At 42.4% G+C, this 17,250-nt stretch overlaps 2 protein-coding genes across 2 annotated transcripts; one reads left to right on the forward strand and one right to left on the reverse strand.

Annotated features, from left to right (window-relative positions):
* Positions 1 to 3,786: 3,786 nt before the first annotated feature.
* LOC118664809 (disintegrin and metalloproteinase domain-containing protein 21-like) lies at positions 3,787 to 6,148 on the forward strand. The gene has a single exon (XM_036325346.1). The coding sequence runs from the start codon at positions 3,802 to 3,804 to the stop codon at positions 5,938 to 5,940; it is 2,139 nt and encodes a 712-aa protein (XP_036181239.1). The 5' UTR covers positions 3,787 to 3,801; the 3' UTR covers positions 5,941 to 6,148.
* A 6,194-nt stretch (positions 6,149 to 12,342) lies between these two features.
* Positions 12,343 to 15,107, reverse strand: LOC118664814 (disintegrin and metalloproteinase domain-containing protein 20-like). The gene has a single exon (XM_036325359.1). It carries the CDS (start codon positions 14,746 to 14,748, stop codon positions 12,520 to 12,522), a length of 2,229 nt encoding a protein of 742 aa, XP_036181252.1. The 5' UTR covers positions 14,749 to 15,107; the 3' UTR covers positions 12,343 to 12,519.
* Between the last annotated feature and the right edge of the window lie 2,143 nt (positions 15,108 to 17,250).

Here is a 17,250-nt window from a genome sequence, read left to right on the forward strand (position 1 = left end):
CAACAGATTCTGGATCTGAAAGTTGACTTTGTTCCAGGAAATGAACTGAGATCATGATTTTATATCCCTTTAAAAAAGAATCTATCCAGAGTTAGAGTTAACACTTCATTGAATTAGTTTTTACCCTATGCAATATTTACATAGTTGAAATCTTATAGATGATATATTTTGGCAAATACTATACCATAAATTCTCTCACAAACCATTTTGAGCATATTTTTCTTAAAAACATTATAATTTATAGGAGATGCAATTTCAAAAACTTGTATATAAAACAAAATAGCAAGGTTATAAATTATATAATTTAAAATATATTGAATATGGTGCCCTAACCGGTTTGGCTCAATGGATAGAGCATCAGCCTGCAGACTCAAGGGTCTCAGGTTCAATTCCGGCCAAGGGCATGTACCTTGGTTGCAGGCACATCCCCAGTAGGGAGTGTGAAGGAGGCAGCTGATCGATGTTTCTCTCTCATCGATGTTTCTAACTCTCTATCCCTCTCCCTTCCTCTATGTAAGAAATCAATAAAATATATTTAAATATATATATATATATATATATATATATATATATATATATATGTAGAATATGGTAATTTAAAAGGGTATTACAGAATATTAATATTGTCTTGATTACAGAAGATATATGCTGAATGTAGAATTTGATCTTGACCTAGAAAGTTATTATAAGGTAGTCCAATAGTGAGAAGTGATTAACAGTCTAGGCCAGTGCCATTGCATGAGCAAAATTATTGAGCAGAAATGCATCTGCACTGTAGGAGGCTATAGAATTGAGTTGAGGAGGCTACCCAATTCCATTTATATTAAAGTCAGACATAAATTTGTATAGAAATTGTGGAACCAGAGCAAGATATTCTTCAGAGGCAGTTGTTTCTGGGGAAGTGAAAGATTCTTGTTGCTAAGCAGCTAAATATAGAATTTAGTCACCTGAGAGACAAACGGGGGTGGGCTAATGTTTCCCTTTGTTATGTGAGGTCTCAACGACCAATCTTTGTTCATTGATGAGTGTAGTACTAACAGTCTAGGAAGAAAAGATCATGGAAACTACTGTTTCTTCTGCTGGTAAGTCATTCATCAAATTTGGCTCTATGTACAAGCTGATAGCCAGAATATTATGTTGGACTAGAGGCCCGATACATGAAATTTGTGCAAGGGGCTCGGCCCTCGCAGCCCCACCTCCTCGGTCAGCCCTTGCATTCCCCTCTTCATTGGGAAGGTCGTCCGGACACTTGCTCTGCTGTTCGGTCTAATTAGCATATTAGCTTCTTATTATATAGGATAATGTGAAGTTTAATTTTTGTTTTGTTTTCCTTTTTAAAGATGAGAGAGACTTGAGCATGAGTGGGGTAAGGTGTTGTGGATAGTTTGACTAACCATTCCAGTTTACCTAGGACTGAAGGGGTTGCTGGGATACAAGACTTGTGGTTTAAAAACCAGGAACCGAGACAGTCTAGGGCAGTGGTCGGCAAACTGCGGCTCGCGAGCTACATGCGGCTCTTTGGCCTCTTGAGTATGGCTCTTCCACAAAATACCACGTGTGGGTGCGCACGTACAGTGCGATTGAAACTTCGTGGCCCATGCGCAGAAGTCGGTTTTCGGCCTGGGAGAGTCTATTTTGAAGAAGTACTGTTGATATTTTGCTCTGTTGACTAAAGAGTTTGCCGACCATTGGGACTCTAGGGCAAACTAGAATGAATTGCTTACTCTAATTATCAGTTAAAAACTGGTAAAATAACCTGACTAGTGTGGCTCAGTGGTTGAGCATTGACCTATGAACCAGGAGATCACAGTCAGGGCACATGCCTGGGTTGGGGCTTAATCCCAGGTTGGGGGCATGATTGCCCTTATTATATTAGGTAGCCAACTGATGATTCTCTCTTATCATTGATGTTTCCATCTCTTTCCCCTTCTCCTTTCCCCTCTCCCGCTGAAATCAATGAAAACACATTTTTAAAAACTGATAAAATAAGACAAAATAGAGTTGAAAGTAGGGAAAATTGACCGGATCAGTCCTCAAGTACGTAGGAGATGTGATCTTGGATTGGGATATAGAGTGGGGTGAAGGAAAAGTAGAAATGGGCATGAATTCAGATTAGTTTGTACTGGTGAAAATCTTAGAAGCCATTTTATCTTTGAATTTGGCATCACTGTAGATATACATTTATACTGTGTTCCAAAGTGATAAATCCATTTTATATTGTGACCCAACGGCCACAAACACCCCCCAAATTTTGGCATAAGTGTTGCTGTGGTGTATGGGAGTTTTGGTATAGAAATGGAAAAAGTATATGACAGAATTAAACCAGTTTTCTTTCTTTTGCAAATTAGAATTACTGTAGAGCTTTTGGGAATTAAAGGTTTTGTCATAAAGTGGTTGAAGTGATAGAACTGACCAACTAGACTCAAATGGAATGGAACTGAAGGCAAAGGCATGAGATTGAGAGAAATGGGAGATAATGAAAGACAAAAATATGTGGGTTCTCTTTGAGTTTAAGGAATAGGTATAGCATGAGTAAGGAGAGCTGGAATGATTACAGTTATTGGTAAGTTGCTTGGGGTATAAGAAATGGTTTGGTTTTGCTTCATTTGGTGACGACGAGGTATAGATTATGGCTATGGGTGGGTAAACTGAGGTACACTGAAGCTGAATTGGAGAGGTTGAAAAATCCTTCTGGTTTTCAGATGAGTTGTCTATATACTTGCTATCATTTTCATGATTTTTGATGGAGCATAAGACTGTCTTGAAGTTTGTATAAGAATGATAGGGAGTGGTTAATGGAAGAGTGAGGGGAAAAAAGTTAAAAATTAGTGTAGTGAAATGTAGCAGGATGAATAGTTTGGAAATGACTTCATGGGGAGAATAGGAACCCAGACTCTGAACCATGAAGTATATAGGGCTTCTGAGAATTGGATTTCGCCAAAGCAGCGGTTCTCAACCTGTGGGTCGCGACCCTTTTGGGGGTCGAACGAGCCTTTCACAGGGGTTGCCTAAGACCATCAGAAAACACATATATAATTACATATTGTTTTTGTGATTAATCACTATGCTGTAATTATGTTCAATTTGTAACAATGAAAGTGGGGGTCACCACAACATGAGAAACTGTATTAAAGGGCCGCGGCATTAGGAAGGTTGAGAACCACTGCTCTAACGTGAGCTTTAGGGAAAGCTCAAGTTTAATATGATAAGTATATATAGAGGAGCTCTGTGAAGAGGTTTAGGATTCATTTTGGTTCTCTTTCTCCTTCTTTCTTTGTCATAAAAAAAAATAGAGCTGAAGTCATAAAGGAAGCTGTATGGACAGATGACATAGAAGGATTTGAATCAGGTTAAAAGAAGTATTGACTAGGGATTAATTCAGAGTCCAGCAGATTATTGGTAGTGGGTCAGGCATCTTCATTTCCATTTCCCCTACACAAGCCTAATCAGATTAAATTAAAACCCAAGTATATCCAACTGCACCAATGATCAACATATGGCCAATTCTGTGTTATCTATAACCTCCAACTGCCCGCCCCCATTTATTGAAAGCAAATCTAAAGCATTTTCATGATTTATTAATCACTTTTCACCATTCAATTCTTTCTCCCACTTTCCTTACTTCCCATCACCTTCCCCACCCTTGTTTTTATTTTCAATTTCAGCACTGAAGCTCTGCCAGGAATCAGATCCTTAAAGGCCAGCTCTGCACAATGACCAGCTCAGAGGCAGGAGCCAGACCAACAGTGCCTCACACACGCTTTTTGTCTGGATAGATGACTCCGTAATGGCAGCTCCATAATGGAGGCTAGTGAGGCCAGGGTGTCCATGAGAATTGTTATCCTGCTGCTCTGGCTTGGGGTGTTTGTATCCCTTTCTGGCCTCTCCCAGGCTAGGCTTTCTCAACACCTCAGCTCCCCAGAAGTGGTGGTCCCCCTGAAGGTGACAAGCAAAAGCAGAGGTTCACAGGTTCCGAGCTGGCTCTCCTATAGCATTCAGTTAGGGGGCTGGAGACACATTATCCACATGAGGGTCAAGAAGTTCCTGGTTTCCAGACACCTACCAGTGTTCACCTACACAGACCAGCATGTCCTCCAGGAGGATCAGCCTTTTGTTCCTGATGACTGCTACTACCATGGTTATGTGCAGGGGGTCCCAGGATCCCTGGTGGCCCTCAGTACCTGTTCTGGAGGTTTTCGAGGAATGCTACAGATAAATGACCTTGCTTATGAAATCGAGCCCATCAGGCACTCTACCACATTTGAACACCTGGTGTATAAGATAAACACTAATGAGACACAATTCCCACCAATTCAATGTGGCTTAACAAAGAAGGATGTAGCACACCAACAACTGGGATTAGAAGAGGCTGCTGCGAAAACAACTCTGAAACAAAATTCAATTGATAACTGGTGGACCCACTCATGGTTTCTGGAGCTGGTTGTGGTGGTAGATCGAAATTTCTTCATTTACTCCCAAAGTAACTTCTCAAAGGTGCAGGAAGATGTATATCTTGTTATCAACATAGTGGATTCCATTTATCAGCAGTTGGATACCTATGTGATTTTGATTGCGATTGAGATTTGGAATCATGAAAATGTTTTCTCAATGACAAGCATAGAACAGGTTCTGGAGGATTTTGCTCAGTGGAAACAAATCAGTCTTTCGAGGCTACGTTGTGATGCTGCCCATATTTTCATTAAAAATTCACTTATACATACACTCGGTATAGCCTATGTTGCAGGAATATGTCGTCCTCCTATCGACTGTGGAGTTAATAATTTCCAAGAAGACCCCTGGTCTCTCTTTGCCCTCACCGTGGCCCATGAGTTAGGCCATACTTTGGGTATGCAGCATGATGAAGAATTCTGCTGGTGTGGGCAAAGTGGTTGCATCATGAGTGCTATGAGAATGCCGGCAGAAAGATTCACCAACTGTAGTTATGCCGATTTTACAAAGACCACTTTAAACCAGGGATCATGTCTGCACAATCTTCCAAGTACAGGGGAAATGCTTATGCTGAAGCGCTGTGGAAATGATGTGGTTGAAGACGGAGAGGAGTGTGACTGTGGATCTGTAAAGCAGTGTGAACAAGATCCCTGTTGTCTGTTGAACTGCACTCTGAGCCCTGGTTCTGCTTGTGCTTTTGGGCTGTGTTGCAAAGACTGCAAGCTCATGCCACCAGGGACTCTGTGCAGACAACAGATCAGTGAATGTGACCTCCCAGAGTGGTGCAATGGGACATCCCACCAGTGCCCAGAAGATGGATATGTGCAGGATGGGATTCCCTGCGGTGACAATGCCTACTGCTATGAAAAGAGTTGTAATAGCCACGACAAACAGTGCAGGGCGATTTTTGGTGACGATGCAAAGAGTGCATCTCAGGAGTGCTACAAAGAAATCAACTCCCAGGGAAACCTTTTTGGCCACTGTGGTCTAAATAGTACGACATACCTAAAATGTAATACCTCAGATACCTTCTGTGGGAGAGTTCAGTGTGAGAATGTAAGAAACATTCCCCATCTAAGAGATCACTCTGGTTTGCAGCACACACATATCAATGGTGTCACCTGCTGGAGTGTCGGTTATCATTTAGGGATAAACACACCTGATATCGGTGAAGTGAAAGATGGCACCATGTGTGGTTCAAGAAAGATCTGCATACAGAAGAAGTGTGTCAGTCTCCCCCTCCTATCACAAGTCTGCCTGCCTGAGACCTGCAACATGAAGGGAGTCTGCAATAATAAACATCACTGCCACTGTGGCTATGGGTGGTCCCCACCCTACTGCCTGCACAGAGGCTACGGAGGTAGTGTTGACAGTGGCCCGGCATCTGCCAGAAAAGGCGTGTTCTTTCTAGTTATGATTCTTAGTTTGTCTGTTTTGCTCCTACTGTTGACTACTGTATTTATATATCTCCAAAAACGTGTAGGTCCCTAGAAGACCAAGGCTCACCCTTCTGATTAAGAAAATGCCTCTAATTTAATATCTTACGCATTATAAAGTTTTAGTTTCTTGGAGGTAGCAATGTTACGTGCCTGAAGCACATTTCCGACAGTTCACCAAAAAAAAAAAATATATGCAGAGACCTTCCTTTATATAGATCAATATCAGAAACATCGCCATCAAGAAAAGGTTATTCCCAACATCTTCCTAACTACTATTCATTGTGTAAACAGCAAATAAAGCTCCAGTTTCCCTCTGAGTTGGTACACTTTGTGTTTCTTGAGTGCATATATGACTCATGGGAAAGCTGGGAGACAGACATCTAAAGGCCTATGAGTGAGTCTTGCCTCTCCATTTATTCCCAAAGTAATTTCTCAAAGGTAAAGAGAATACGTTTCTTGTTGTCAACATAGTGAATACCATTTATCAACAGTTGGGTACTTATGTGATTTTGATTGGGATTGAAATTTGGAATCTTGGAAATGTTTTCCCAAGGATAAGCATAGAACAAGTTGGGACTGCAAGTTCATGCCATCAACAGAATTCTGTAGAAACCAGGTCAATGAATATGACCTTCCAGAGTGGTGCAATGGGACACCCCATCAATGACCAGAGGATGGAAATGCACAGGCCTGGATTCCCTGTAGGGACAGTGTCTCCTATTATCAAAAGAGATGTAATGAAGTTGGGAAAATTACTTAAAATTTCTAACATTCTGCTCCAAAATCTGAAAAGGAAGAGGATACTATTGCTTGTCCCACCCAAACTATTGGGTCTATTTGGTAACCAAAGAAATTCCTGTTAAAGTATAAACAATTTATTGTTTAAGAAAAACTCCTGGCCCTGTACCCTCTGTGTTTTCTAACCAAGTTTGTCTGCTTTCTGTGCCTTAATTTAGTGGTTTGGTATCCTCTTGGAGTATTTTCTTTGAATACCAGAACATACTTTCTGTGAGGGCAGGGTTGTTTATATCTGTTTTTGCACACTGTTTCATCCCAATATATAGAACAGTGCTTTATATACAATAAATATTTGAAAAATATTATAAATGGATTATCAATTAAATGAAATTAATTAGGAAGATTAAAAATAAAACTCCTGTTTTTATTTTTTTAATATATTTTTATTGATTTTTTTTTTACAGAGAGGAAGGGAGAGGGAGAGTTAGAAACATAGATGAGAGAGAAACATCGATCAGCTGCCTCCTGCACACCACAGACTGGGGATGTGCCCGCAACCAAGGTACATGCCCTTGACAGGAATCGAACCTGGTACCCTTTAGTCCATAGGCTGACGCTCTATCCACTGAGCCAAACCAGCCAGGGCTTACTCCTGTTTTTAAAACCACTGAAGGTCCTGCTCAAAACTGGACATTGAATATTTAAAATAGTGTGTATTTATAATGCTCCCTTTGGTTCTTACCCTTCAGCAGCCTCTTTGTCCCAAATTTATCTTCCTATTCTGTTTTCAATGCTTTTGGAAAGCCTGTCTCTTGGAAATACATATCTAATCAGGTACCGTCTATGTATGTATGATCTAGATAGCTTCTACATGATAGTCTTTGCACATTGAGTCAGATGATCTTTTTGATATCATTTTCCATTATGTTTTGCATACTTTGCACCCTCTGAATATTTTCTGTTCTGAATAGAGTTGGCTGTGTTGTGTGTCTGCACATCTGTACATGCAATTCTCATTCCAAAAATGCTGTTTACCACCCCCACCCCCACCCACCATCTGTACCCAGGCCCTGGAAAACTTCAATTTTTCTCTCCATAGAGTTTAAACATCATACCTTTGGAAAGGCATTTCCTTGGGAAATGTTATGTGTTCTACTTATGTGCTTCTGTCACTTTGTGGTCATCCCTTTGATGCACTCTAGGAATGTATGAGGATAACATCTAACAAGCTACCAGCCAGGGATAGAAAGAAGAAAAGGACATGTAGTAGAGCCATAGAAACAGGGAAGCATGAACCAATAACACAATCTGATTAAACTTGGAGAATATCCACCTGTTTTAAGTGTATATGGCCATCTGGAGACAAAAGGCAGCTGTTCCAGTTTACTGTCTTTTGAAGTTGTTTTATTTTTGTTAAAAAAAATAAGGTACATTTGATGATAGTCAAATTTATCAATTGAATAATTCTTTTAAGCTTATATAGGATTTATATATTTTAAAAATATTTTTATGGCCCTAAACAGTTTGGCTCAGTGGATAGACCGTCGACCTGTGGACTGAAGGGTCCCAGGTTCGATTCCGGTCAAGGGCATGTACCTCGGTTGCGGGCACATCCCAGTAGCGGGTGTTCAGGGGGCAGCTGATCGATGTTTCTCTCTCATCAATGTTTCTAACTCTCTATCCCTCTCCTTTCCTCTCTGTAAAAAATCAATAAAATATATTTTTAAAAAATTAAAAAAATATTTTTTTATGATTTTGTAGAATGAACCTCCTATTGCAAACATAGAGTCTTACCTGCTATTTTATTTGGATTCCCCAAAAAGCAAATTCTAAGACCAGGATTTAGGTTGAGTTAGCTTATTTGGAAGCACAAAAAGAGCATATTAATGAGCAAGTTCCCACTGTGAGCTACTGGGGCTATCCCCCTGCAGACTCAATAAGAAGCCATGTGAAGTACGCCTCAGAATACCCCTCCGTGACGCAGGAGAAAGCTATCAGGAAAAGAAGTGAGCTACAACACTTAAAGTGGGAAACTGTCAGAGACGGACATTGTCTACTGTAACTGCCGGGATGCAGGGTGGGCCATAAACCTCTACTGTATGCAGGTCCCCTAGAAAACAGATGCTAGGGCAAGGATTAAATGCAAATCTATCTTCTGTTGTACTGGCGACAACTCCTATATACACTAATGCCTTTGTACTTTACAGGAGAGTGCTTGGCCCAGTCAGGAGCAGGCTGGGAGCAAGAGGAGGTTAATACATCCGGAAGTAACTGTTAACCAATGAGAGATATTTTGTAAATATATCTCACAGCTCCCCCAATCCTCATGGGATAAGTGTGAGGTGTCTGACAATGTGTCTCAGACAGGCCGCAGTAGAATTCTGTCCTGGTGGCTCACATGGTCATCCATGTATGCTTGACTTGCTTTCAACCCTTTTCTGTCTCCGTTTTCCACTCTTTCACCATGGACTCACATCTTGGGACTGTATTTCTAATAAGCTGCCTCACACTCAAATTTTTATCTCAGGGACTCAGGGTCAGGGATGGTTAGTATCAGAAGTGTTCTTTTTTTTTAATTTTAATATATTTTATTGATTTTTTACAGAGAGGAAGGGAGAGGGATAGAGAGTTAGAAACATCGATGAGAGAGAGACATCGATCAGCTGCCTCCTGCACATCTCCTACTGGGGATATGCCCGCAACCCAGGTACATGCCCTTGACCGGAATCGAACCTGGGACCTTTCAGTCCGCAGGCCGACGCTCTATCCACTGAGCCAAACCGGTTTCGGCCAGAAGTGTTCTTTAAAAGGAAATGCGTAGGATGTGAGATTCTAGAACTGGATTGCTTATTTGTCAGAAGGCCACTAGGACTCACAGTTGCAGCCGGTGGATTTGTAACAACTGGTGTGCTGCAACACCAGAAACTAAGACTCTCACTTGAGGGTGTTTAGATGAGGTACAGATGGCAGTGGTGCCCTGGCTTATACAATAGCTCTCATGTTTGAATTAGAAATATGAAGATTATGAAGTTAGTTAACTGGTGAAGAAGCCATGAAGAAAGAAAATGACAGGCTTACTTCATATAACTCAGACATGGTGTGAAAGTCCTAAGACCTCTATGACAATGTTTGAAGAGAATCTCATTCTATAGACTGTGTTGAAAATGATACCCAAGATTTGTCACAAATATGCATATTTATAAAGATCACTGAATTTAGAACTCTGGTATGTTTCCTATGTAAAAATCCTATTAAGGAAGAAATGCCATCCTGAGATTGAGGATGACATTTGAGTGGCTGCATCTGAAAATTTGAATCCTGAGATTCTCATGAACACCTGGGCCAGCAGAACTCACTCCTTACCCTTTGCTGGAAGAGCTCAGCATCTCATTGCCTGGAGACCATGTTCCACCAAAGATCATGCTTATCCTCCTAAAGATCTGTTCTTGCCTTTTCCTTATTGCACCCAGACCAATAACTAGGTCAGTACAGTTCTCAGTATGAGAAGAAGTAGATCACCGGTCAAGAGAGCTTTGAGAGCCAGGAATATATAGGAACAGATGCTGAGGATATTGTTTCAGGAGAAATAGAATGTAAGATTATACAAGGGAAAGCTTTTAAATAAGGGGGTGCTCAGCCCTAGCCAGTTTGGCTCAGTGGATAGAGCGTTGGCCTGCAGACTGAAGGTCCCAGGTTCGATTCCTGGTCAGGGCACAGGCCTGGGTTGCGGGCTCGATCCTTGTTGGGGGGTGTGCAGCAGGCAGCCAATCAATGATTCTCTCTCATCATGTTTCTATACCTCTCTCCCTCTCCCTTCCTCTCTAAATAAATTTAAAAAAAAAATGCAATAATTCCAGCAGCACGTTAGAATCAGTTCTAGGTATCTTTGCAAGAATGTTAAATCCTGAGCACCCCCTTATTTATTTTATTTTTATTTATTTATTTTTTAAACAAATTCACTTTCTGTGAAGACCTCGGTGACTCGCTGTGTCACCGAGTCAGAAACAGTGAAGTCTCTGTAGAAGTTTTCCTTTCTTTCTTTCTTTCTTTCTTTCTTTCTTTCTTTCTTTCTTTCTTTCTTTCTTTCTTTCTTTCTTCTGTAGAAGTTTTCCTTTCTTTCTTTCTTTCTTTCTTTCTTTCTTTCTTTCTTTCTTTCTTTCTTTCTTTCTTTCTTCCTTCCTTCCTTCCTTCCTTCCTTCCTTCCTTCCTTCCTTCCTTTCTTTTTAATATATATATATATTTTTTTTATTGATTTAAGAGAGGAAGGGAGAGGGAGAGAGACATAGAAACATCAGTGACCTTCTGATTCATAGGTCAATGTTCTCAACAACTGAGCCATGCTGGCCGGCTGGAATTGTTGTATCTTTGAGGCTTGGAAATGTAGGTGGACTATAATAATTGAGGCAGAGATACTAGAACTACTTGGCAGAGAAGTGAATATGGGGGTCAGAATATTTAGGGAAGAAGGTGTGTTGGAATGAATTTCTTACAAAAGACCAGAGACCACCGCTGACACCATTTCTCTGGAGGTCCCAGAGGAACATCTTAACTCAAGCAGTAAGAAATGCACATGCCAGCCCTGACCGGTTTGGCTCAGTGGACAGAGCGTCGGCCTGTGGACTCAAGGGTCCCAGGTTCGATTCCGGTCAAGGGCATGTACCTTGGCTGCAGGTACATGCCCTTACCTTTCACAGGGGTTGCCTAGATACATCCTGCATATCAGATATTTACATTACGATTCATAACAGTAGCAAAATTACAGTTCTGAAGTAGCAACAAAAATAATGTTATGGTTGGGGGTCACCACAACATGAGGAACTGTATTAAAGGGTCGCGGCATTAGGAAGGTTGAGAACCACTGCCCTAGGGCCAGGGGAACAAAGAAAAGTTGAGTGTATTAAAGGAGCTCCTCTGCAGAGCAGGGACCAAGACTCTTTAAGGAGGGCAAGTGACCAGCTGGCGCTCACGCTTCAGGAACTCGGAGGAGGATCACCCTGCTAACCCCAGCACTGAACTCACAACTCTGAGGGTGTCCGTGGCCAGCTGGTGCTGGTGCTTCTAAGGAAGGATGAGGGTGGTTCTAACAAAGCCAACAAAACTGGAATCCCAAACCGAACATGGCAACCAGAGTGAATGGCCCCAGCCAAAATGACACTATGTGTAACTTTTACCACACAGGAAAGTAAACTCCTTCTCCCCTCATCCTTCATCCCAGGCTACGTCTACTGCCCCCTTTTGGCATAGCTACCTGAAAGAGAGCTGGCAAAACAGAAATGGGGTGTATAGTGGCACTTCCCAGACATTACGTCTTACAATGCAAAGGCGGGGGAAGGTTTACACCTGCTGTCTGTCCCTTCATTCAGGATACAGAAAGAGACGCCTTCCATGGAGCATTTGAGATCTTGCTCCCCAGTATGCTGTCAATTTGGCTCAAATACATTCTTTTTAAAACATACTTTTTTATTGATATTCCAGAGAGGAAAGGAGAGGGAGAGAAGGAGAGAAACATCTATGTGAGAGAGAACCATTGATTGCCTGCCTCCTGCATGCCCCCTACTGGGATCGAGCTGGCAACCTGGGCATGTGCCCTGACCAGGAATCAAAAAGGTGACCTCTCAGTGCACGGGATGACATCCAATCAACTGACCCACACCAGCCAGGGCTCCAATAAATTCTTATAAACATTCTCTTTAAAAAAATAAGAGACGACTTCCAGAAAAAAAAAATGAACTTTTAATATTGCTTGAAACACTGAAGAGGAAGTAAGAACGTGCTAGGAATCCTTCAGTATAATATGATCCAGACATGAGAGATCCTTAAATTTTTTCTTTAAATAGTAGGCATGTTTCTCTACTATTAAAAAACTGGAGATTTTTAAAATGAAGCAGAAGCCTTATTGTTCCCCTTTGTCCTCAGGTTCCTCTTCTTCTTGTTTTCCCTCTACCTCTTCTTTTTTCCCCTCTACCTCTTCTTCCTTTTTTCTTTTCTTTTTCATACAAAGCAGAAGGAAGCAACCTAAAAATAAAGCCATCAAAGGAATAAGCCACAATAAAAAAAGATAAGACAACTTTGCCTGTGGTCCTTCTTTCCCAGAAGGAGGTGGGCCGCTATCAATACTACCTCCATCGCCTTTTAGCGTGCAGTTGGGAGGCGCCCACCCCTGGCTGCAGTGGCAATGCTGTTTATTATTGCAGACTCCCCTCATGTGGCAGTTCTCATTCTGACAGTCTTCTGACACAAGAGTCATATCGACACACTTCTGGTGGACACATATCTTTCCTGGACCACACACTGCGCCATCTTTCACTAGACCAATATCAGGTATGGTTATCCCTAAATGATAATCAGTGCCCCAGCAACTGGTGAAATTTAACTGAAGCTGATGTACTGTAGTATGTTCTGTCAGGTTAGGAATAACTGATACGTTTTCACACTGAACTCTCCCACAGAAGATATCTAAGGTATTACATTTTCGGTATCCCTTGCCAATTAGACCACAGTGGCCAAAACGGCTTCCCTGGGAGTTGATTTCCTTGTAGCACTCCTGAGATGCACTCCTTGCATCTTCTCCAAAAATCGCCCTGCACTGTTTGTCGTGGCTATTACAACTCTTTTCATAGCAGTAGGCATTGTCACCACAGGGAATCCCATCCTGCACATACCCATCTTCTGGGCACTGGTGGGATGTCCCATTGCACCACTCTGGGAGGTCACATTCACTGATCTGTTGTCTGCACAGAGTCCCTGATGGCATGAGCTTGCAGTCTTTGCAACACAGCCCAAGAGCACAAGCAGAACCAGGGCTCAGAGTGCAGTTCAACAGACAACAGGGATCTTGTTCACACTGCTTTACAGATCCACAGTCACACTCCTCTCCTCCTTCAACAACTAGGTTCCCACAATACTGTAACCTAAAAATATTCCCTGGAGATGGAGGAGTGTAAATACACGAACCGGTACGACTCGTAGTGTCCCAATACTGGGCATAACTGCAGTTGCTGAATTTAATCGTTAGCTGTTTCATGGCTGCCATCACGCACCACTTGAAACCACACACACACCATGCGGTGTCATGCTGCATCCCCATATTATGGCCAAGCTCATGGGTCACAGTAAGTGCAAAAGAGTTCACATTGTGGTCTAGGAAAACATCAACTCCAGTATTAAAAGGCTTCCGGCATACTCCTGAAGTGTAGGCAATGCCAAGCTTAATCCCAAAAAATTTTTTTATGAAAAGATGGACCACATCATGTTGCAGTCGGCCATCAAGATTGACAAACTTCCAGAGACCAAAGTCATCCAGGAGCTGATCCATGTCATCAGTGGGAACTAGGTTTTTTTGATTCCAGACCTCAACTCCGGTCAAAATTACATTCAGCTTGAAAGGGCGGTATAAGAGATTTATCATACTGACAACATTAAGTAGTTCACGCTGCACTGCTGACACATTCCTTCCGGAGTACAGGTATCGAAAGTGGTCCACAACTATTGCCAGCTCAAGAAATCGCAAGTGAGTCCACCAGTTCGCATACGAACTTTGCGTCAGAGTGGACTTGGGCAACTCTTGCCACTCCAATTGGCGTGCAATTTTCTCTTCTGTCAAGCCACATCTCATAGGTGGGGACTGTGTGCCATCACTGTCTATCTTATACACCAGGTGTTCAAATGCGGTAGAGTGCCTGATGGGCTCGATTTCATAAGCAAGGTCATTTATCTGCAGCATTCCTTGAAAACCTCCAGAACAGGTACTGAGGGCCACCAGGGACCCTGGGACCCCCTGCACATAACCATGGTAGTAGCAGTCATCAGGAACAAAAGGCTGATCCTCCTGGAGGACATGCTGGTCCGTGTAGGTGAACACTGGTAGGTGTCTGGAAACCAGGAACTTCTTGACCCTCATGTGGACAATGTGTCTCTGGCCCCCGAACCGCAGGCTGTAGGAGAGCCAGCCCGGAGCCTTAGCATCTTGGTCCCTGCTGGTCACCTTCAAGGGGATCACGACTTCTCTAGAGAAGCCCTGAGAGGGCTTGGCCTGCGAGTGGCCAGAATTGGACAGAGACACCCCAAACCAAAGCAGTAGAAGATTGACTTTGATGTGCACCAGGGCCTCACCCACTGCCATTGTGGAACCATCAGTCCAGGGCAGAGAAAGGCGGAGGCATGAGGCACTGCTGGTACAGTTCCTCCCTTGAGCTGCTCAGGGTGCAGGGCTGACCTTTACAGATGTGTGTTTTAGAAGAGTTGGACTGTCAGAGCTGCAGTGCTGAGAGTTGAAAATAGAGCTAAAATGGGGTGGGGAGGGAGGGAGAGTGGGAAAGAGAAGGAGAGAGAAGAAAGTGAGGCAAAGTGATTCTTCAATTGGGACAATGCTTGAATCAATAAATTACCTGAGATTGCTCTTATTTATATGTAAGGGGAAGTGGGGGAGGGGGGCAAAAGGGTAGGTTTCCAGAAAAACAGATGAGACTTATCATAGGTGGATTGTGGTTGAACCTGGATAGTAGATACGTAAAGATTTATTACATACTATTTTGTAAACATGTAAACTGGCATAAACATTTTTATATTAAAAACACTGACCGCTAACTCCCACATTTTTCCTCTACTCCAAATCAACTATGACCCTGCTATCTTCAACAAGTATGTGGACCCCCCCGCCACCCAAAACCCACCATTTTTGGTCCCTTTATTTAAACAATTTGTTCCATCTCCCGTTTTCTCGTGCAGACATCTTATCTATTCCCCATTCTGGTTGAAGTTAGCTATCAAACTAAGCCCCACTTAAGGGAGTCATTAGCTTTGAGACCCCCTCCAATGAAGACAATTTTTTATTTTATAATGCATGCTTATCTGCAGAAAGGACCAGACAAATGGCCAAGGAGGCAGCCATGCTGATGGAGTGATATGGGGTGGGGCTGCTAGTTGGGGGCAAGGCAAACAGCCCAATTGCCTACAACATAAAGGCAGCAGCCTTCTCTCTACCCAGCCCAGGGCATTATGTTCTCAGTCATAAGACACTTACCTTGGTTGCATAAATACAGATTCTATTCTATGTTTTTGCATGACTGGTCTCTGAATTCTCTAGAGAAAGTTGGGCTGAGGAATTTAAACCTAGAATCAGTTTGTTAAAATGTTCAAAAGACCACAATTTGAGTGAACTGACATCACTCCTGTTGCAAATATAAATTTTAGCTCAGGCATAAAACTAATTTTTCTCATTCACTGACTTTCAGTTAAAAGTATCGATAATTTGCCTGGCTGGCATGGCTCGGTGGTTGAGTGTCGACCTATAAACCAGAAGGTCATGGTTCGATTGCTGGTCAGGGCACATGCATGGGCTGTGAGTGTGATCCAGTAGGGGACATGTAGGAGGCAGCCGATCAATGATTCTCTCTCACATCCATGTTTCTCTCTCCTTAAAGTCAATAAAACCATTAAAAAAAAAAAAAAAAAGAACACCTGCATACATGTGGGTCATTTTTTAGAATGAATAGCTACCAAAAACCAAGAATATTATTTTTTTTAAATATATTTTTAATGATTTCAGAGAGGGGGAGAGAGATAGAAGCATCAATGATGAGAGCGAATCCTTGATCAGCTGCTTCCTGAATGCCCCATAGTGGGGATCAAGCCCGCAACCTGGGCATGTGTCCTGACTGGAATGGAACCCAGGACCTTTCAGTCCGCAGGCTGACGTTCTATCCACTGAGCCGGCTAGGGCCAAAAACCAAGAATATTAGATAAAACCTCTTCAAGAAAGCATCTCTGACAGAGGTGAAATCCTAATTACCAGATTTCCTCTCCAGGTCTCTCTCCATGATACCCTTGGTATTTGCTACAGATCTGGAGATATTAAGTTGGGTAAGCATTTGTTGGAAGAGGCTTATCTTCTATAAAAATAAAAGCATAGCCCTAACCAGTTTGGCTCAGTGGATAGAGCGTCGGCCTGTGGACTGAAGGGTCCCAGGTTCGATTCCGGTCAAGGGCATGTGCCTTGGTTGCGGGCACATCCCCGGTTGAGGGTGTGCAGGAGGCAGCTGATCGATGTTTCTCTCTCATTGATGTTTCTAACTACCCCTCTTCCTTCCTCTCTGTAAAAAATCAATAAAATATATATTAAAAAAGAAAGAAAGAAAAAGAAAAGCATAATATGACTTTCTGGATAAAACTGGGGCTGCAAGGGAAGCTTGGGTCCCGGGTGCCTGCCGGCGGCCTGAGAGAAGCCCATGTCCCGGGTGCCAGAGGGAAGCCGGTGCCAGCAGCTGGGGGAAGAAAGGCCTACTCTTGCATGAATTTTGTGCACCAGGCCTCTCATTAACAATAAAATGTTATAAAGAAAGTAACCCATATTAAATTTTATCAGAAACATGATGTGGTCATAGAAAAGTTTATTGCCAAGAAACTTTGAGACATATCAGGCTTTGTCACTGCTGCATGACTCCAAAGATAAGCTCTGAAGGAACATCACCTTGCCATTAATTATGTGAACTGGTGTCACTCCAAAGCCCTTCCTTTCCGGCATTATCAGCACTTCAAGTAGTGTCTCCTCTGTATCGATTATTAATTCTTTCTCCTACAGGATATCCCCAAAGCATGTATACACACTTTAACAGTTGAAAGCTCA

The sequence above is a fragment of the Myotis myotis genome, unplaced genomic scaffold, assembly GCF_014108235.1.
Source record: "Myotis myotis isolate mMyoMyo1 unplaced genomic scaffold, mMyoMyo1.p scaffold_m19_p_1, whole genome shotgun sequence".
Taxonomy (NCBI): domain Eukaryota; kingdom Metazoa; phylum Chordata; class Mammalia; order Chiroptera; family Vespertilionidae; genus Myotis; species Myotis myotis.

What these genes read in the sequence shown, in the direction of transcription:
- LOC118664809 (XM_036325346.1), top strand. Translation starts at nt 3,802, where the DNA reads ATGGAGGCTAGTGAGGCCAGGGTGTCCATGAGAATTGTTATCCTGCTG.
- LOC118664814 (XM_036325359.1), bottom strand. Translation starts at nt 14,748, where the DNA reads ATGGCAGTGGGTGAGGCCCTGGTGCACATCAAAGTCAATCTTCTACTG.